Genomic DNA, 23,067 nt, shown 5'->3' on the forward strand with positions numbered 1-23,067 from the left:
ATTTGGTCCTTTAGAAATAAGACTGTGTCTTTGGATACGACCACCTCTGCTGGAGGGATTGCACAAAGAAACAAAAAGTTGTTTGTATATGAAATGTCCGTGAGTTACTGCATATCCTACAGCCGTCCTGTGGTAATGATTGCTGAATCCAGGAGGTCAGACAGGACTCAATAGCTCATGTCTGGCCACTGCTGCCAGAGTGTGGGTTGGTCGTAACCGAGGAAGCCATCTTGTTTCTAAGGGACAACTACATTTATGAGAAATTATCTTCACGCAGGAACAGAAGAGACTTAATCGAAGAAAGTATAGCAAAAGTAAACACAGGTTTGTAAAATATATGGGACGTCTGGTGGGACACTGTAAATGTGACGTTTCATCATGTGATGGTTGCTCAAACAAGGTTTCAAGCATTTGCTGGGCAAGATAAAGGTTCACAGCTTTTAGGACCTATGCACACGACCATAGGGGATGTATGTATGACTGCAAGCTTGTAGCCTTACATATGTCCCCCATAGACAGGCAATGGCTGCACGGAGCGGACATGTCCTATCTATCCTTGTGTTACGGGCCATGACACGTGAATAGCTATAAAGAGGGGAGGGGTCATGCCTCCTCCACCCCATCGCAGCTGACGTATGCCTGGCCGCAGCTGTGCAGGCATACGTCAGTGTGCATCGGGCCTTAGAACACGCATGAGAGAGAAGGCCTCTAAGGAGGAGAAAAACACAGAAGATACGTTATACAACTTAAAGAGGTATTCCTGGATGTTTAACTAATTATCCTTAGGAAAGGTAATCAATATCAGAATGACTATTTAAAGCACTACATTGAGTGCTGCTTCCATTTCACAGGCTTGTCACATCCATTAGTCATATGGTCAAGAAATTAGGGCTGAGCTGCAATACTGTACTGCAGTACAATCACTGTGCTATATACAGCGCTGATATTTGTGAACTGTGAAGAAGCCACTGCGTTCATACCAGCTGATCAGTGATGGTATTCTGAGGAGAGGTGAACAAAAAAAAACCTTTTAAGCTTTGTGCATTCAGTTACTGCAGTGAAGCTAGACCATCAAATTATTTCTTGTCATCAGTATTTCTGCTTCACCCTCACTCATCACTAGCTCATTCTCAGCTCTGCAATCATACAATTAAGAAAAGCATGAGAGATTATTACCTAATATCTAATATGTTGCAGGCTACGTGTAAACCTGATTTATCCTGCTAAGTCCATTGTTAAGGCTTGGCAAGGAAGAAATATTGATAAGTCTAAGCACATTATTGATGCCAATTAGAAAAAAACACAAGATTGATTATTTACCTAGAGGAGCACTGGCATAAGCAATGACCATCAATAACAGTTTACTGCTGACACACAATAAAATGCCTATAAGAGTTCACCTGCAATTAGGGGGATTCTATCAGCATTAGGCCCCTTCACATGGCTTTATGCGTAACACATGGCCGGGTGGGGAAGAGAGGGGAGTGAGCACTCCTCACCCCTACCCTCTTCATTAAATGAGCTGTAGGGGCAAGTCCTATGTAATGTGCCGCCCCTGTTTGGCTAGGTCTAGGTGCGGTGAGACACCGTTCTGGGGAAGGGTTGTTGTCAGCAGATTACAGTGGGTACAGAAAATATTCAAACCCCTGAATTTTTCACCCTTGGTTTAATTGCAGCCAATTGCTAAGATTTATTTTCTCATTAATGTACACTCTTCACCCCATCTTGACAGAAAAACAGAAATGTAAATATTTTTGGATGGTGGACGTTGGTGGAAGCCATTTTCAAGTCTCTCTGGGGATTCTCATTCGGGTTTAGATCAGGGCTCTGGCTGGACCAGTCAAGAATAGCCACACAGTTGTTCTGAAGTCACTGCTTTGTTGTTTTAGCTGTGTGCTTAGAGTAATTGTCTGATGCAAGGTGAACCCTCGGCTCAGTCTGATGTCCAGAGCATTCTGGAAGAGGTTTTCATCCATCTCTGTACTTGGCCACATTCATATTTCCTTCAATTGCAAAAAGGTGTCCTGTCCCTGCACCATAGCATGATGCTGCCACCACCATGTTTCGCTCACAGGATTGTATTTGGCAGGTGATGAGCGGTGGCTGGTTTTCTCAACACATACCACTTAGTATTAACACCAAACAAAATGTTCAATCTTATTCTCATCAGACCACAGAATCTTATTTCTCATCATCTGGGAGTCCTTTATGTGTTTTTTTGCAAAATATATGCAGGCTTTCATATGTCTTGCATTTAGAAGAGGCTTCGGTCAGAACACTCTGCCATAAAACCCCGACTGGTGGAGGGGTTGCAGTAATAGGTGACTTTGTGGAACTTTTTCCCATCTCCCTACTGTATCTCAGCTCAGCCACAGTGGTCTAGGTGTTCTTCTTTATATCTCTCACAACTGTTTAGTTTGGCTGGACGGCCAGGTTGAGGAAGAGTTGTGGTCCTTCCAAATTTCTTCTGTTTAAGGATTATGGAGGCCACTGTGCTCTTAGGAACCTTGAGTGCAGCAGAACTTCTTTTGTAACCTTGGCCTGATCTGTTCCTTGCCACGATTCTGTCTCTGAGCTCCTTGGGAAGTTTCTTAGACCTCATGATTCTCTTGTTCCCTGGCATGCACTGTAAGGCCTTATGTAGAAAGGTGTGTGCCTTTTCTTATCCTGACTAATCAGTTTAATTAAACACAGTTGGACTCCATTGAAGGAGTAGAACAACCTCAAGAAGGAGCAGAAGGAAATGGACAGCATGCATTTTAAATATGAGTGTCAAAGTAAAAAGTCTGAATACTTATGACCATGCAATATTTCAGTTTTTCTTGTTTAATAAATTAGAAAAAATATCTACATTTCAGATTTTTTTTGTCAAGATGGGATGCAGAGTATACATTAAAAAAGAAAACTTTGATCTTAACAATGGCTAACAATAGCTGCCAAGAAACAAAGAGTAAAAAAATTAAATTCTTTCCGTACCCACTGTATATAGTATTCTTTGCTCAATAATAATATTTAGTCCTGGTAACTAGAAGATTACTCACAACCCACACGTATTACTGGATTTATGGGCAAACAGCCAACAAATGGAAGCCCCTTGCTGCTAGCCATGTCCATTTGCCAGATTGACTGTTAGGCTGGCAACCCATCAATACATCCAGGTGACGTGGTGGAACACAAACTGAAACCAGGGGTCTGAGTGCTATTAACCCCTTAACGCTCTGCGCCGTAGCTCTACGGCGCAGAGGTATAAGGGATGTGTGAAGAGGGCTCACGGGCTGAGTCCTCTTCATACAGAGGTGGGGGTTTTTGCATTTTGCACAAAACCCCCACCGCTAAAAACTGCGGTCGGTGCTTGCACCGATCGCGGCTATTAACCCTCTAAACGCCGCCGGCAAAGTCGCCGGCAGCGTTTAAAAGACGGCGGCGCGCGGGCGCCGCCATCTTTTTCCGATCGCCACGCCCCCGAACGTCATCAGGGGGCAGCGATCGGTTACCATGGTAGCTTTGGGTCTTCTTTTGACACGAGGCTACATGGCTTATGCAGGTTCGCCAGTGGCTCATTGTAATGTATGACCTGCAAAAATGCCATATATTGCAATACTGTAGTATTGCAGTATATGGTAGGAGCGATCTGACCATCTAGGGTTAATGTACCCTAGATGGTCTAAAAAATAGTGAAAAAAAAAAGTTTAAAAAATAAAAAAAATGTATAAAATATTAAAAGTTCAAATCACCCCCCTTTCCCTAGAACGGATATAAAACATAACAAACAGTAAAAATCACAGACATATTAGGTATCGCCGCGTCCCAAAATGCCCGATCAAAATATAAAAACGGTTACGGCCGGCGGTGACCTCCGAGGCGGGAAATGGCGCCCCCAAATGTCCGAAATGCGACTTTTACACCTTTTTACATAACATAAAAAATGAAATAAAAAATGATCAAAATGTCGCACAGACCTCAAAATGGTAGCAATGAAAACGTTGCCTCATTTCGCAAAAAATGACCCCTCACACATCTCCGTGCGCCAAAGTATGAAAAAGTTATTAGCGTCAGAAGATGGCAAAAATTTTTTTTTCTTTTTTGTACACATTCGTTTAATTTTTGAGAATGTATTAAAACACAATAAAACCTATATAAATTTGGTATCACCGTGATCGCACCGAACCAAAGAATAAAGTAGGCATGTTATTTGGAGCGAAGAGTGAAAGTCGTAAAAACTGAGCCCACATTTGGAATTTTTTTTCAGCTTCGCAGTACACGGCATGTTAAAATAAATAACATCACGAGAAAGTAAAATTTGTTACGCACAAAATAAGCCCTTACACAGGTCTGTACACGTAAAAATGAAAAAGTTATGGATTTTTGAAGTTGGAGAGCGAGAAATCAGCCGAAAAACCCTGCGTCCTTAAGGGGTTAAAATCCACGTCGCAAACGGAGATACAAGTTTTCAGGGCACATCATGGCAATGTATGCTGCAGGTGAAAGGACTTCTAATAACTGCCATAAAATTATGCTAATGAGGCACCAGCGCTCCTGTCTTCCTTGTCCCAGGCGCTTCATGCTCTCCTATTGTACTAATTATGCACGACTCTATCATGCTGACGCGGTCAGGGTTGTTCATCCAGCTGCACTACAAAGCAGACAGCTACGCGCTGCCCACATTGATTACGCATGAGCTATAGTTCCCGAGAGCTAGGTGATATGAATAGAAAGGCAGCACGGGTTAGTTTATGCACGATAGAGGCGTGCATAAGTTGGATAATAGGGGAGCGCAAAGGTCCCGGCGGAAGGGAGACGGGAGAGCCGGGGGTTCATCAGCATAATTTTTAATCTGGTTTTGTGGCAATTGGGCACATTTCCAATACTAAAGAAGATAACTGCCTTTGACAACTTACCCTTGGCAGTCTAAAGGTATGTTTGATTTGAAATTACGTCCACCAAGTGAAACATGTCCTTTAACAACTGTGATTACTCCTAAAAATGCAGCCACAAAATGTTTTTGGGGACAACTTATACAAAAAATTTACATTACATTAAAAAATACATTAACTGCACTGCACGATAGGCACAATATTGAGGGACTTGGGGCCCCACAGTAAACTTTGCCCTGGCCCCTACAATACTGTTATGTTTGAGCTGAATAAGAGTGGAGATATAAGTGTGAGTCCTCTCAAATGTCTGTTCAGTTGAGCTCTTAATATTCTGCTGTCACCCCTGCTGCGATTACTCTTGGCATTATAGGAGAGCAGTTCAATTTGTCTGCAACAAAAAAGTCACAGGTACACCATCCATCAAAGTATCAATTGAGAATGTTTCTCTGCACTAACTCTGTGCAATTATTATTACAGGGCACTAGGACCTTTATCAAAATGTTCAATTTGAGATAATGTAGTTTTATACATAGATTAATTGCATGTATGTCAGGCCTGCATGGCACTAATGATATGGACCACCCTGCAGGTAATACAGAAGTCCAAAATCCTCCAATTACACATTGGGCGTAATTTATTTTTATTACTTCTCTTTTTTTTCCACTTATAATTGCAACTTTGTTTGGGTGCATTGGCAGATATGCACAAAAATTTTTCACCCGCCTGGCGAAGTTCACGTAACCAAGTCTTCCAGTGTTGCGCCAGACTTATTTTCAGAAAACAAATATTGACCCCTTCCTGGCGATGCCCTTTATCAGTTTTGGTTTTTATTTTTTGCTCCCCTCCTTAAAAATCCATAACCTCTCTATTTTTCAGTGTATTGAGCTTTATGAGGTTGTACACTGTAGTACAGTGCTTTATGAGCTTTATGAAATTGTACTTTGTAGTGCCAGTATTGAATATTCCATGTTGTGTACGAGGAAGAAGGAAAATCCCAAATGAGATGAAAACAAACATATTTGCGCCAGTTTCTTGTGGGCTCTGTAAATGACACCTCTACTTTATTACCATTATCGGTATGATCACAGGGATACCAAATTTTTAAAGGTTTTACATTTTTATAGACTTTCAACTTTTTTTATTTTTGACTGTAATTGCAGGCCCCCTTAAACCTAGATGTCTGATCCTTTCTGCTATATACTGCAATAGAACTGTATTGGGGTATACGGTGGATTTGCTAATCATCTGTTACAATGTGCCACTGGCACATTGAAACAGATCACCAGAAATAACAATGCCTGGAGTCTTGTACAGGCTCCCAGCGGTCATGGAAAGAGAGTGACAATCCCTCCAAGATGGTGGTGCCCACATGCCACTGAGGAGTTGATGTGACTGGTGCATGTTTGCTGCACAATGCTTAGCCTGCCCTCTTCAGACATTCTTAATGGCACTGTGACAAGAAAGGAAAAACAAATTTGACGTTGTAAGAGATAAAAAAAAAACCTAGCAAAATCTGATAGATGGGCCTAAAATGACGTTTGTAAAATCCCAACTTCAGACACATTCTATTTATATTAGGTACATATATTGCTTGTGTGGTCCGGGTTGGTTTCTAAAGAAACTGATTTTTAGAAATGTCACCCATTGTTGTCTTAACAAATGTCTCCAGCAAACATAAAACCAACACACAGTGAATGTAAAGTGCAACACTGTGGCGTTAATATTTTCCCTACAATTAATTAATACTGCAATAGAGCAGAAGAAATCGTTGCTAGCGCACCATGCAGAGTCCAACAAAAACATAGCATCCCTCGCGTACAATTATTTTTCTTTAATCAATTGTTCTATTGACTAGTTTAATTAAAAACAGTCTAGAGCCATCATGCTGATTTAATCCATTTACAAGGTTTAATTTTTTTTTTTTTAACAAACTGTTGCAAATAGATTTAAAACAAATATTAATGCAAGAAGAATAGGAGTGAATGATGACTGGTTAAAAATAACATTCATATAATTGCAGTTAGGAACCGTCAACAAAAAAAAAAAAAAAAAAAAAAGGCATACTAAACTCCTATTCGTATGAATTTTATAGCATAAAGCCAGCAACTCCGTCATCATACAACAAAACCGTACCAGAATAGCAGGAATTCACCTGGCGGTCCAATAACTTGCTCCAAATGATCCATCTAAGAAAACGGATTTCCTATGCCAGTTGTCGGTCAGAAACATAGGAACAGATGCCCAGCAAACATTAGGGCCTGCTTTGCATCTATTAATATCCCCACTGCTTTACTCATTGTGATACAGTGCAGTCATTGTACTGCCTGAGCTGATATCCCATGCAATTTCGCATGGCTTGCAGCATGCAGGATTCCCAGCCGGATAGTGGCCCAAACGTCATACGCTTTTGCTGTTATTCACATTTTGAAGAAATTATAAACGCATATTGGAATTCATTTGGTGCTTGATCCTAGTTTGAACAAGCTCTTTAGTCATGAAAGATGAGCAGCTCAGGAATGATGTTTTACTTAACCCCTTAAGGACGCAGCCTGTTTGCAGGTTAAGGCTCGCAACTTTTTTTTGAAATTTGACCTGCGTCTCTTTATATGGTTATAACTTTTGAACACTGTTACTTATCAAAGCGATTCTGAGATTGTTTTTTCCCCACATGTTGTACTTCATTTTAGTGGTAAATTTTGGCTGATACATTTTGCGTTTATTTACAAAAAAAAGAAAAAAATGATGAATTTTTAGAAAAATTTGCCATTTTCGAAATTCAAAATCACCGCGTTTTCAGGCAGATAAATTTACCACCTAAATAACTTGCAGAATAACATTTCCCATTTGTCTACTTTACATTTTCATAATTTTTGAAATGTTTGGATAATTTATTTTGACGTCACGCGGCCTACAAATCGAATAGCGATTTTCCGTATTTTCGGAATTGACTATTTTGGGGATAAATACTGTTTGAAATCAAATTTTACATATTTAGCAACAAACCCCCCTATATAACCAACCCATTTTCAAATCTGCACCCCTCAAGCTATCAGAAACAGCATTTACAAAGATTGTTAACCCCTTGAGATCTTCATAGTAATTGAATCAAAATGGCGGTGAAATTTAGAATGGTCAAATTTTGTCGGTTATACGTTCATTTAGCCCTAAAATTTACACATTTCCAAAAGATAAAAAGAGAAAACTCACCATAAAATTTGTTCTACAATTTCTCCTGAGTGCAGCGACCCCCCACATGTGGCCGTTACTTGTGTTATGGGGGCACAGCAAGGCGCAGAAGGGAAGGAGCACCCTGCAGCTGCCAGGATTTTAGTTTTCTCGTTGCCCCATTTCGAAGGCTATAAAATTTTTGCTTTTTCGTTATTGGGTCATGTGACGGCATTTTTTTTGCGGGACGAGATGCTTTTTCCAGTGTTACCATTTTGGGGTTGGTATCACCTATTGTTGAAAATTTTGGAACTTTTTTTGAGGTCATGAGTAGAAAAGCATCAATTCTGTACTGGATTTTTTACTTTTTTTTTTTTTTTGTGTTCACCGTATAGCCTAATAATCCTGTTATCTTTATTCTATGGGTCGATACGATTACGGGGATACCAGACATGAATATTTTTTCTTATGTTTTACTAAATTTGCCAAATAAAACCCTAATGTGGGGAAAAATCTATCATTTTTGCATCGCCATCTTCCAAGTGGCATAACATTGTTACGTTTTTGGCTACAGAGCTGGTTGATGGCTTGTTTTTTGCGGGACATGTTGTTCTTTGCAACAATATCATTCTGGAGTACATATGTTTTGTTGATCACTTTTTATTGCATTTTTAGTGGGATATAATAGGTAAAAATCATAATTTTTGGCGGTTTTTTAACGTTTTTTTTTTACGGCGTTCATCATATGGGTTCAATAGTTATTTAGTTTTATTCTATGGATTGTTACGGACGCGGTGATACTATATATGTGGGGTTTGTGTTATGATTTAGACTTTTTTGAGTGTTATATGTCTCTTTATATGTTTTGGGGCTTAGGGGCATTTTTAGTGATTTATAAAGTAATTTTTTATTGAAAAACATTTTTTTTTACATTTTTTTACATGATTCACCATGGGATATGAACAAGCAATCATCTGATTGCTTGTTCTTGATAATACTCTGCAATACTAATGTATTGCAGGGTATTATCAGTGCCAGCCTATGCAGATGCATAGGCTGACACTTTGCCTTTAAGATGACGTCACAGACGCCATCTTAAAGGTAAACCCTCCAGGCTTCTCTGGGGTCCCGATCGGACCCCAGAGGTGCCAAAACAGCGATCGGCCCCCCCGAAAACGGTGCGGGGGGGCCGATCGTGGGGTAAAGACCCCCAGAAGGCAGGTTAAATGCCGCGGTTGCGTTGACCGCGGCATTTAACGGGTTAAACACCCGCGATCGGAGCCCACTCCGACCGTGGGTGTTAGCCGGGGATGTCAACGGTAGATTACCGTTGAAATCCCGCGGCTAACGATGCCGGTTCGGCTGCTATACAGCGCTGAACCGGCATCGTCTCTGCGCAGTAGCTGTACTGCGCTGAGCGCTATTCGCGGGACTCAGCGCAGTACAGCTACGGCGCAGAGCGCTAAGGGGTTAAAGGTGTTTGCTCATGAAAGAAAAACTTTGAATCCCCTAGTGATGTTTACAAAATAAAGACCAATTTTACTTACTTTTACCTTACTTTATAATTTTTCTTAGTTTTATTGTTGTTATCTCATATCACTCAGTAATGGTCAGTGTAAAATTCCAGAATATGGGGGGGAGGGGGCGACTCACTAAGCAGACACATTACGATGCATCTAGTGTTGTGAGATGCTGTGTGCTGACAATGTACCTAGATTATTAGGGTACAGGTTTATCTACACTTTTATTTAGCTTCTGAACAGTCCTCTAATAACTTACAAATAGAAAAAGACAGATGAAACAGATCAGAGATGATGAAATCCATGAGATGCATATAAAACACAATAACACACTTCTGCTTTGCTACATCTGAGCTATAATAAACACCAGCAGCTCTACTACATCTGAGCTACAACACACACAGAGTGCCTCAGACCTTATCTCAGGCTATACGCACACACACGTATATATGTCCCCCTTATGGCGGTGTGAACGTAGCCTTATCTGTAGCTTGTAGAGCAAGTCTGTGCACAATGCTGCTTGCTGGCAGGAAGTGTTTGTGTGTGAACTTGTCTTGTAACGGAGGGGAAGGGGCTAGGAGGCAGAGGGGGGGAAGCTATTCATTAGAAGAATCTACCATGCCTGTCCATAATCAATAGATTTACAGTCTGATCCCAGGGCAACTGAAATTGTAGCCACCAGGACTGATAGAGACAGATTGGAATTGAAATGCTGTATTTTTGTTAATAACATTGAATTAAAGAATGTGTTATTTTGTTATCCTGAGTATATTTAAGAATCTTTGTGGGAATACCACATTAAACTGTCTGCACCTTATATTTTGACCTGAGTGAAGTTGGCCCCCCCACCTCGTTCAAATTAAACAAAATTGGTGTCAAACGTTTGTGCTATGTTTGTGCAGCAGAAATTTTCGTTTATGCCGCTATCGTTTTTAAGATTTTAATGTAAGTTTCCAGAGGTCATGAGAGGTCAACCAGCCCCCCCACATTGCCCAAATCAAACAAAACTGGGACCGAACAATTCTGTTATGTTTGTGCTGGTTTGTGCTGCTTTTGTTTTGAATATATAAACAAAAAAATTAAAGTTCAAAAGTTCAACCAGCTCCCCCACATTAACTGAATCAAACAAACCTGGTGTCAAACGTTAGTGCTACGTTTGTGCAGCAAAAATTTTAGTTTGTGCCGCTATCATTTTTAAGGTATATTCAGGTGTTAAAGGTGTTTAGGATGAACTGGTAAAAAACAAACCTAGTGACACTTCCCTGGTTTGATCACCAGGGGGAGCTAGCAAACACATTGTACTTTGGAATATATGTATATGAATATATTAAAAATGATAACAGCACAAACGAAAATTTCTGCTGCACAAACCAGCACAAACGTTTATTAATTCACAAGAAAAAGATGTGCCATAACAACCCAAAAATAATTATCAAAAATGCTTTATTCATACAAAAACAACAAAGACCAGACATGAAATATAAAAACATTTAAACGTGCGTTCCCTGGTTGCCTGGGTGCCTTGCTCCCCTTCCCACAGCCATGCCAGCTCTAGGTTCCTTATACTGGATGGATATTGGGGTTACCATGTCTTGGCTGTGTTAAGTATATATTGGACTGATTTGCACTTACTTTATTGATTTAAGCACTATTGCATTCATCTTCTTCTTGTATTGAATTATGCAGATTAGGGATACTTTATCTTTGTTTTATATGCTGTGTTTACTGGTAAGCAGACATCCTCAAGATTGTTTTTGTATGAATAAAGCATTTTTGATAATTATCATTGGGTTGTTATGGCACATCTTTTTCTTGTGAATTAATATGCTTGACTAGTGTCCATATACCCATTGTTGATATATAGCTGTGTAGGACCTACATTTCTTTGCATGTGTAGCACAAACGTTTGACACCAATTTTGTTTGATTTGAACAAGGTGTGGGGGAGGGGGCAACTTCACTCAGGTTATATTTTGTTTGATTTGAACAAGGTGGGGGGGGGGGGGGCAACTTCACTCAGGTTATATTTTGGGCTAAGGAAGTTTGAGTGTTTTTTGTCTAATGCACCAGGATTACATTTACACTTTCCCAAGCCTAATGTCACCGCTATTTTTCATGTTCTTTTGTACCTTGTTAGAGAGAGAAACTGGAAACAAAATGTCAATTTGCATTGTTCTTACCTGACGCTGAATGATAGCAAGGTTTTCTTTAGCCCGGTATATAAGAGATTGTATTTCATGGAATTCATCAATATTCTTCTTCTCTCTGAAGGAATCTCTTACTCTTCTGATAGCATACGTTCTAGAAATAGAAGAGAAAAGTGAGTGCTATGCATAGAAAATACAAAGTACTATTTAATAAACATTTATTTCCACATGAATAGCACTACCATTCTGCTTTCTGTTATTTGTATATTTTCTACGTTGAATTGTTGTTCCCTATATACAGGATAGTTAAAGGGGTTTAGCCACGAATCAACTGTACTGCTCAATTCACCTCTATGAAACTGACAGCACAGGCAATTTCCGTCAGCTCTATTGAGATGTATGGAGCAGAACGGTCATGTGCGGCCTTCTGCTCCATTACTCTCCCGGAGCGACGAGGGGTCCAACTGAGGTAAGTGGGACCCCATCAGACCCCTCATTTTTGTGATCTGTGGGGTCTCATAACTGAGATCCCCACCGATCAGTAAGGTAGGCCCTAACCCGTGGATAGGGCCTAACTTTGATTCGTAGGAAGACACCTTTAACAGCAAAATGTCCTGTGGGGGTCAAACCACTGGTCACGAGAATGAAGGCCTTTTACCCTAACAAGTGAAGTAGCAGCAAGTCAAGCATGCAATATGATGCGCCATTTAATGTCTGTATGACATAGCTGAGCACAGTGCTTAGTTACAGCATTCTAATTCCAACCGGACTGTTATACTCTATCCAGAGGATAGAGAAAAACAATTTAACTGCTCGTCTCCTGCCAAGTTTTGTATTTGTATGTCTTCACGTAATGTATGTGAACCCCTTGTTGTTGTTTATACAGCACCATGGAATTAATGGTAATTTATAAATATTTTATGATTGTACTTGTACAGTATGTTGTAATAACTGGTCCAATAACATAAAAGAAAATTTATGTGAATTTTTTTAAAGTTCTACAATAGAAATATTGGGGGGGGGGGTGTCCAAAGGTTGACAAAATGTCTTCTTTCTTTCAAAAACAGCTCCACTGACTATGCATTCATTTCTACACAGCCGAATTGTCTCAGTACTGACACAAATAATGGTCAGGGAGGTGCTGTTTATTTTATACTTTTCAACCTTCAGACAACCCCTTTAATGCTGATGGTAATGTAATCATGATGAAAAAAATTATATGGATAAAAAATAATTAATAGAAAAAAACTTCGAAACATACTGTTTTTATAAATGCGGTCAAATTTAGTTTGCCCTGACTTCCCATGATACCCCGTGTTCTCTCATTCAGTTATTGAGCAGCAAATCCAGAGAGATTCCTACATGTAAATCCACTGAACACTGCATAGTATACATGTAGGATGTATATAGAGACTAGCCTTGCAGGTTCATCATAAAGAAGAACACACAGCATGTAATAAGCCATAGAAATCAGCAGTGAAACATTTACACAAGGTGTATAGTCTGTGCTGTGTAAGCACTGAGGGTTAAAAGCTCCTTGCTAATCAGAAAGTGTCTGGATAGCAGAATGAGGGAAGGGCTGCACAAGAGCGAGAGAGATGACACAGCCTGAGGTGCAGAAACAGAGAATGCTCTGTTGAATAATAGACTGGGATGGACTAACAGGAAACAGGGGAGATCTTGTACCACACTATGCTGCACAAACATCGCTGAAAACACTGAGCTCTGCTACTCCTCTCAGCTACACATAGTCACATGACCCCCCCCCTCCTTCCTCCTGTGTGAGCAGGGAGCATTCTTAAAAGAAATCTGCACAGCCAGGAGACACAGCTAGTGCAGAGACAGGCTAAACTGGGGAGGGTATCCAAGAAATTATTGCAGGTAGGTAATCAAGATAATAGCCAAAGTTGTCAAGCAGTGAAAGCAAGTAAGATGTTTATAAAAGGAGACAAAACCCTGGATCCCAATGCATTATGAGTATTATGGCTCCTGCTACCACATGATTGGTGGTGTGTCAGGTCAAAACTGATATATATTGCCTATCTTTACGATTCTGTTTTTTATTTTTATTTTCTTTTAACCCCTTAAGGACGTAGCCAGTTTATATCTTAAGGCTCAGCCCCATTTTTTGTAATTTGACATGCGTCGCTTTATATGGTTATAACTTTTGAACACGGTTACTTGTCAAAACAATTCTGAGATTGTTTTTTTCCCCACATAGTGTACTTCATTTTAGTGGTAAATTTTGACTGATAAGTTTTGCATTTAGTATCAAATAAAATGAAAAAAAATGAAGAATTTATTTGAAAAATTTGCCATTTTCGAAATTCGAAATCATTGCGTTTTCAGGCAGATAGATGTACCACCACATGTCTACTTTACATTTTAATAATTTTTGAAATATCTGGATAATTTATTTTGATGTCACACAGCTTACAAATCGAATATCGCTTTTCCGTAATTTCAGAATTGACTATTTTGGGGATAAATACAGTTTTGAATGAAATTTTACATATTTAACATAAAAAAAACCCCCTATATAATCAACCCATTTTCAAATCTGCAACACTCAAACTATCAGAAACAGATTTTAGGAAGATTGTTAACCCCTTGAGATCTTCATAGTAATTGAATCAAAATGGCAGTGAAATTTAGAATGGTCAAATTGTGCCGGGTATACTTTATTTAGCCCTAAAATTTACACATTTCCAAAAGATAAAAAGAGAAAACCCACCTTAAAATTTGTTCTGCAATTTCTCCCGAGTACAGAGACCCCCCCCCCCTTCCCCCTTCCCCCACACATGTGGCCGTTACTTGTTATTCTACGGGTTGTTATGGACGCGGTGATACTATATATGTGGGGTTTGTGTTATCATTTAGACTTTTATGCATTATATATGTCTCTTTATATGTTATCGGGATTATGGGCATTTTTATTGATTTATTGCTTTATTTTTTATTGAAAATTTTTTTTTTTACATTTTTTCACCATGGGACATGAACAAGCAATCATCATGATGATATCAGAGACACCATCTTTCAGGCACTGCCTGCAGGCAGCTCTGGTGACCCCAGGGCTGCCATAGCAACGATCGGCGCCAACTGAAGACGGCACATGGGTGGGAGGGGGGAGTTTAACGTAACCGAAAGAGAATTCTTGCCCCCCCCCCCCCACACTCCCCAAACAGGTGCTCATCAAAAATAAATCTCAAGAAAGAGACTGCAGTTTAACAATGTAACAATTCCATAGAATACCATGCCGTATATCTGAAACAATCATAAAGCTTAATGAGAAGCCAAGGATTCTAAAGAAAGTCCTGCTAGGACATAAAGAAAGTCTGTACGTCTTTCTGGAGCACTCTACAAATCCAGTCCATTTTCCAAAAGTAATCAATCATGGACTGGACTACAATAAATGGAACTGGAAGCAGTTTGGCCCAAAAGTTACTCTTCGAAGCGGCATTGGCTGGCAGGTTTATCCGTTTCAGACAATATATTACAGATTGCTCTCTCAGCATGAATAGTAAACGAAATATGAAAACTTGCAATAGATGATCCCTAACATAACCCTATCACAACTGTGATGGAGCACATTCCCAGAAGGGATGAAAGATATAGCTATATATATAGATATAGCAAAATAAAAGATATAACATACTAGCTGTAGATCCCGGGATAGGAAATAACTCTCTCTTAGCTATAAAAAAAAATAGAATGGGTTAACAAAAAATATTTTATGTGTCTCTGACTGTCTCTTTCAGTGACCACCTCTGATCGTCTCTGACTGTCACTTTGTCTTGGGAGATTGGCCATGGCATTCAATCAAAGATCAAGTTTCATTTTTGCACAGCCATTTATAAAATTACTCCTGATCTCTGATTGGTTTCCATGGACAACTGGAACAGTTTTGCCTCAGACATTTCTGATGAATCTCCCCCTAGGTCTGTATCCCTATCCATCTTACCTCACATGAGCTGTCTTAGGTCATTAATCTGAGCTTTGATTGGTTACTTTAGGGCAATGAGTATGTGTCCAATCATGGCAACCAATCATGGCTCAGCCTCTAACTGCCGCAGCAGCAGCAGACAATCCCTCCTGTATATGGTGGTTAATAACTGTATTTCAGAAAGGGCTGGGTGAAAAGTTTCAGCTCAAATCCTAGTCTATGATGTTCCCCGAGTCACAGAGAGCAGCTGTGCAAAATTTGGTGATTGTAAACGCAACAGTGCAGATTCCTTTAACGGACATACATACACACATACTCACACACTCATCTTTATATATTAGATGATATGTGGGAAGGAAGTGCTCCTTGCACAGTGTAAGCTACAGCTTGAAGGGCTATGGTATTTCCCCCAGAGCCCTCCTGTCTCATTGCATAATTAAAAATTGATTTTAGAAGGGGGGCCATGGGTCTCCTCACTCCCACGCGCTCTAGGAACAGGAAACGTGCGTCGGACCGCGGGGAGCGAAGTGAGCGCTGCTTGAGCCAGGAGAGGTGAGCCAACGTGCAGGTCGACTCTGTAAGATTTAAAGGGCCAGCACGACAATAATTGAGCTGGCTGTCTGCCTGCCAAGATAAATTCCTGCCCCTTCCTGTGTCCCCTGCCGGATCTTTGTGCTTCTATGCCCAAGAGAAAGCTTTGCCTGACAATTCTACACTATGACTTGGCTGCCACCGTGGACAAAGACGCACCTGTGGAGCGACCTGGCGGTACCGCGCCGCAGCAAGTCCAACCCGCTTTGCGGCGGGCTCTGGTGAAAACCGGGTACCACTTAAGATTCTGTTCCCAGGTGTCGGCTTATGCCATCATCCGCGGAAGTCCAGGGTTTCTAACAGTCCCTGGCTTATCGTGCTTGGTAAATTTCCTTTAAGAGGTAACCGCGAAAGAAATCCAATTTTTTTACAAGGTTACATCCCACAGGTTACAGACGTAAAGGACAGAAAGGATGCTCAAACTACACTATACATCAGTCTTGTCTATAGACATGAATCTGCAGAATGCAGAAAAATAGGACGTGAATGTAGCAGAAAAGGATTTATCTACACATAATGGGGGGATTTAAAAAAATCTGTTGCAAAACAGAACAGACAGACTAGCCAGTCTTCTGCCAGATTTGTTATGGCGTCTAATACTGAATGATAAATCTAGTGTGGTCTGGTCGTACTTTGTACCTTCTATTAGTTAAGAGAGCTTGATAACTTTCTCCAATACCTTTTCCTTTGTGATGAGTGAATTAAGGGCTATCTGCCATCAAACTGGGTAGTTCAGCCTGTCTGGCTAAACTACCAAATGTCAAAATTCTTGGCTATTAGCAATTGTGAGACATTTGTACACCAAAAAACGTCAGGGCTAATTTATTTATCTAAGTCAAAGTGTTCTCTTTTCAAGCATTGGCACGTAAAAAAAGTGCATAAAGTAGCATAAAAGTTGCACTGACCTTGGAACCCTCTGATAAAGCTAGCATATACTGCAGCGCCATAGTCTCAGAGTCTCATCTCATAGTCTGCCACTGTATGTGTATATATATATATATATATATATATATATATATATATATATATATATATATGCAGCCCTCCATGGTTTACTTTGGATATATACATTGCTATCAATCACTCATAGGAACACCGCATGAGAAGATGACTACTTTTAATCAAAGTAAGAACAGAACTTGAATAAATGACTACTTATAAGGAATATTTTCCCACTCAAGTTCTTCTATCAATCTGCTCAGCTCCTCCTGTTTTACATAATGCTATAAAAAAAACTACCAGATATATAAATATAAAACATAAATATATGTTCATTTGGCTCCAAAACGTTAAAAAAAATTAAGAGCTAAAAATATTTTGGTAGCTAAAATGTAAAAATATTTATAATTATTGTAAAATTTATGATGTAACAACACAGAAAACTGCATAGAGATAAACTATGCAAATTTGATATGCCACCAGCACATTTAAAGGTATTCCTTTTGATGCTACAGAAACATAATGAACCTGAATCTGATATGAGATGAAATGCTGAAAAATGTTCCAGTAAACCATACAAAAATAGTGAAAAAACACAACGTTTTCCAAGGAGTTTACTTTGGATAATGATTTTAATCCCATGTGCTGTTATTGCATGAAAGAAAATATTTTTTTCTATTTTATTTTCAAAGGGGGATTAATGACAGATGTGCCCATTAGATGGAGCTAAGCAGCTTCCAGGATGCCTTCTATGGGATCATTGACATTTTCCAGACACAGCTCATACATAATACATATCGGGTCCCAGGGAGCATGCTGGCTGTGGTGTGCCACCCTGCTGCCATGCACTAGCAGATGGTGTGTGCTTTTAATTAGGGCCCGTTCACCTCGAATGTGACATGGGTGTGTATTGTTAATAGAATTTATTAAATATGGAAGTGCAATCATTAAACAGCTGGTACCTTACGACGAGTTTTATTGTTCCAGAGAAAAGCTAAAATGCTTAGCTTTCAGTATAAAAGGGACTGGTGATGCGATAAAGATTATTTTATCTGGAATGAGTATAGAATATAATCATGGTTGTTATTGGCGCATCCAAAGACATAACCTCCTCTAATCAAACGACTGAGCAGCCAAAGTATATGCATCTATAAAATATCCATCTCTGTGATATAATACTTCAGTTCAAACAGCAGTTTAGAATCCTGCTTATCTTCTTTATGGCCCACCAGAAAATCACTGTGCCTTCAAAATATATACATGGGTTATTCATACCCCTTGAACTCTTCCTAGTTTTTAAATGTTACAGCCACAAATGTAAATTTATTTTATTAATACCATACAGACTTGAGTATAAACCTACTAAACTTCAAAAATAAAAAAATACCAATAAAATTGCATTTATTGAGGCATCAGTAGGCAGCAGCCTACGCTCACTAATAAAAATGTCCAGAAGCCTCCCTTGATTCTGTTCTATAATACGCCGCCTACAGATACAATGTACAATCTACTCATCTCCTCCTATAGCATGCTGCCTGCAGATAGGACATATATCTACAATCTCCTTAGCTAGCTCCTGCTCTGTTATATTGCTCCTATCCCCTCTTGCTCTATGCTGCCTATACTGTATTTTCATAGTGGCAGATTCGCTATAAGGATTGGGCCACAAGGTGACTTTTATATGGTTTAGTATTATGCAGCACGCATTACATAATAATTGCAGTTGTCAGGTCACAAGTGTCACCTATATCCAGTAATTTGGTAGTAGAGAGTCAGCTCCTGGGCCCACGCGGTACTTACATGAGGTCATGCATAGAAAAATAAACATGTACTTGCATCCTCGGTCGTTCCGGCTGTCCCACTCCTTGGCCTCTCTATGGCGTAACCCTGTTTGTTCACATGGGCACAGAAGCTGTGCTCAGTCACCTTCCGTCTGGCCCGGCCTCCCCCCCGTCCCAGTGATTTATCAGGAGCTGGGATATGGGGATGGGTGGGCGCGCTCAGCCAGCCGGATGCTGTCTGAAACAAAGAGGATCAAGGCACGGGACACCGGGAGGGTCCGAGGACAAGTTGGGCAAAATACAGAAGAAATTTGGCGCTAATGGAATTTTCCTGCAGTGAATAGGGGTGGAAGAAGGTTGAGACTTGTAGGATTGCCATGTGTAATGATCTCTAATATCCAGCAGATGTCATGGTATTAGAGATCAGCTGTAAAGTGTCAAAAAGTTATTGGCCTCAGAATTCGGCAAAATGGCAAATATTTTTTATGTACAAAAGATTAATATTTTTAAAAATCTATTAACCCCTAAACATCGCAGCCCTTTGTCGTTTCACATTTCTATTTTTCACTCCCCACCTTCAAGAATCTAGAACTTTTTTATTTTTCCATTTACAGAGCTGTGTGATGGCTTATTTTCTGCGTAACAAATTACACTTCAAAATGGTGATATTTAATATTCCATGGCGTGTACTGGAAAGCGGGAAAAAAAATTCCAAATGCAGTGAAATTGGTTAAAAAACGCATTTGTGCCGTATTCATGTGGGCTTGGATTTTACGGATTTCACTGTACACCCCAAATGACATGTCTACTTTATTTTTTGGGTCGGTACGATTACGGGGATAAAAAATTTGTATAGGTTTCATAATGTTTTTATATATTTAAAAAAATTTCAAACCTGTACAAAAATGTTTTTTTTTTTGGTACAGGAGTTGATTGAGAACATACCAGGGAGAATAGCAAAGGTCCTGAAGAAGAAGGGTCAACACTGCAAATATTTACTTGCTGCATTAACTCATTCTAGCTGTCAATAAAAGCTTTTGCTACTGATAATATGATTGCACTAGTATTTCTGTATGTGATAAAAAAAACATCTTACAAACACACATAAAAACCAGAGGGCAACAGATCATGTGAAAATATAATATTTGTGTCATTCTCAAAACTTTTGGCCATGACTGTAATGGTGTAATGGCTCCTCCATGTGCTCCCTGGTGCTGTGTGTGTACAGGGGAAATACAACAGCTCCAGGCAGGCATGTTATAGCAGAACATGTCAGATACTTGTGTAGCTGATGTCTGTGTCTAACACATGTGTATTAGGAGGGTGAGCATGTCAGCAGATAAAGCACAGACACCAGCAATACTTTACTATACATTACACACAGACCTGAGCAGGGGGAAGAGAGGGGAGGGGTAACAGGGGTGACATCACTGCCTCTGACCATGTGACCAGCCTCATTTACATAATAAAGAAAAGCTGATTTTATAATGATTAATGTATGAATTGACTAGATAAAGGCTGGGATGGAATCCTTGTGAGCTGCTCCAACAGGTAGTGGTGGCAGAATTAGCTGCAGAGACTTGATAAAAGGTATCCTTTAATATAACAGTTGCAGGGTCTTTACACAAATCAGCAACCTTATTTACCTGTAGTTGTAGGAATTGAATTTCTCACTCTCTCTTAACATGACTTTGTACAAATTCAATACGTGTGCTCGACTTGAGGAGGCCATTGCTTTTGATAAGAGTTATCTTTGTCACAGAAATCCTGACATGAGATCACATAGAATTTCTATAAAAAAAAAAAATTGGAAAAAATGGGTCATCAAAAATAAAATAAATATAATTCAGTTTATATGCCTCAATATTCAAACAAAATAAGTCTATAAATTTCATTAAATTTCAATTACCATATGGCTAGAAAGTAACGAATACTGAAAGATCCGACCCTAAATAAGAAGTCTAGGTTTGGGGAGGATTCTTCTTCTGCCTGACGCTCACTAAGAAGAGCCAGCTCTTCTGACTCCTAAACGGCTCCCTATTAAACATGTAATAGAAAGGCCTCAGGCTAGTCAGTCACCCCACACCACTCCACTTTTAACCCGATTGTATCAGGTCAAAAGGGGCATGGCGAGTCGAATAGGGCCGAGGTTAAAGGGAACCTACCACCACGAAACTACCTATAAAGGTAGATCGGGTGGTAGGTGGATCAATAGGACGTGAGGATAGCCCTTTTAAGGGCTAATCCTCACGTCCCTGCAATGATTTGAAAACTTTTATTGCCCCAATATTAAAATTTTCTTATGCGGCTACTGGGGCGTGGAGTAGCCGCATCTGAGGTTACATGAGGCGGCTACTCCACGCCCCGGTAGCCTCTTTTCTCCTCCTACCAAAAATCTTCGGCGCGCAGCTACGAGGAGCTGCGCGCCCTCGTCCGGCACATCTGCTGTCTGCGCATGCGCAGAACAGCAGGCCCGCGCCTGTGAAGCTCCGACTCCGTAGCAGTGACCGCGCAGGCGCGGGCCTGCTGTTCTGCGCATGCGCAGACAGCAGATGTGCCGGACGAGGGCGCGCAGCTCCTCGTAGCTGCGCGCCGAAGATTTTTGGTAGGAGGAGAAAAGAGGCTACCGGGGCGTGGAGTAGCCGCCTCGTGTAACCTCAGATGCGGCTACTCCACGCCCCAGTAGCCGCATAAGAAAATTTTAATATTGGGGCAATAAAAGTTTTCAAATCATTGCGGGGACGTGAGGATTAGCACTTAAAAGGGCTATCCTCACGTCCTATTGATCCACCTACCACCCGATCTACCTTTATAGGTAGATTTGTGGTGGTAGGTGCCCTTTAAGTGAGCTATCGGCTCACTGAAGGGAGCCGACTCCCTTTGTTCATGGGAAAGAACTGGCTCTTCGTACCAGCTGGTTCCCAAACAACTTATGACTAGCTCACACACAGAGATTTCCTGCAGGGGAGGGAGGCACAGCAGAGCTAACGGCGTATGTTATAGGTGAGATAGCAGCGCTGAGAAGGTTGTGTGTAATATGAATCTCATGGATCTCATCAGCTCTCATCTCTGATCTGTCTCATCTGTCTTTCTATCTGTCAAATACTAATGTCTAAGTACATTCTCAGCACACATCCTCTCAACGCTCTAGAGGGATCATAATGTGATCGCTTAGAGAGTCCATGCTCGCACTCTAGAATTTTACACTGCCCGGTCTTGGAAGTTAAAGGAGCTAAAACAAGAATTAAACTGAGTAAAATTATAAAGTAAGCGTTTAATAATGATCTGTACTGTGTAAACATCACTAGGGGATTGAAATTTGAAAATTTTCTTTCGATGGCAAACCCTTTTATTGCCCGTTTCACCCTCAACTTGCCAACCTAAAACACCTTGTTGTTTTCTGTATATAGATTAGCAAATAAATGCAGCTTTTTAGTAGGCATTTCTAATACAATTATCTATACATTTATATTTGGGCTATTGAATCGCTTTATTTTGTCATATAAAATATGATCTCCTTTGCTCTCCCCTGTAGTCAGCGTGTGAAACAGGGCACAAGGCGTGTGACCCTGCCGCCCTGTGACCCTTTGTTTGTTTTTAAGTTGAATTTGTATGTACTGTATATACTTGTGTATAAGCCGAGTTTTTCAGCACAAAAAATGTGCTGAAAAACCTCACCTCGGCTTATACACGAGTCAATTAAAAAAAAAAAAAAAAACTTACATACTCACCCTCCGATTCCCTGATGCTTCCATGTGATCTGCCGACTGCCGCACACTATGATGCCACTGAAGACGTCATAGTGTGCGCCGGCCGATAGATCACGTGGACATGTCTCTGCCGGTTAATACAGCAGAAGGAAGACCAAAGAGGAGCCGCCAGGAGCCGTGACGACTTGGGGATGGCTGGCCGGCCGGCTGTACGCTACTTGGGGATGGCTGGCCGGCCGGCTGTACGCTACATGGGGATGGCTGGCCGGCCGGCTGTACGCTACATGGGGATGGCTGGCCGGCCGGCTGTACGCTACATGGGGATGGCTGGCCGGCCGGCTGTACGCTACATGGGGATGGCTGGCCGGCCGGCTGTACGCTACATGGGGATGGCT

At 40.6% G+C, this 23,067-nt stretch overlaps 1 protein-coding gene across 1 annotated transcript in view; it reads right to left on the bottom strand.

Annotated features, from left to right (window-relative positions):
* The window catches only part of LYRM4 (LYR motif containing 4), a 78,785-nt gene that overhangs the window by 51,925 nt on the left and 3,793 nt on the right, over positions 1–23,067 (bottom strand). The window contains exons 2-3 of the mRNA XM_072152522.1: positions 20,609–20,753; positions 11,739–11,859 (exon numbers count right to left, since the gene is read on the bottom strand). Coding sequence (XP_072008623.1) covers positions 11,739–11,859; positions 20,609–20,694 — 207 coding nt within the window. The 5' untranslated portion in view covers positions 20,695–20,753. The remainder of the gene's footprint in view (positions 1–11,738; positions 11,860–20,608; positions 20,754–23,067) is intronic.

The sequence above is a fragment of the Engystomops pustulosus genome, chromosome 5 (genome assembly GCF_040894005.1).
Source record: "Engystomops pustulosus chromosome 5, aEngPut4.maternal, whole genome shotgun sequence".
Classification (NCBI taxonomy): domain Eukaryota; kingdom Metazoa; phylum Chordata; class Amphibia; order Anura; family Leptodactylidae; genus Engystomops; species Engystomops pustulosus.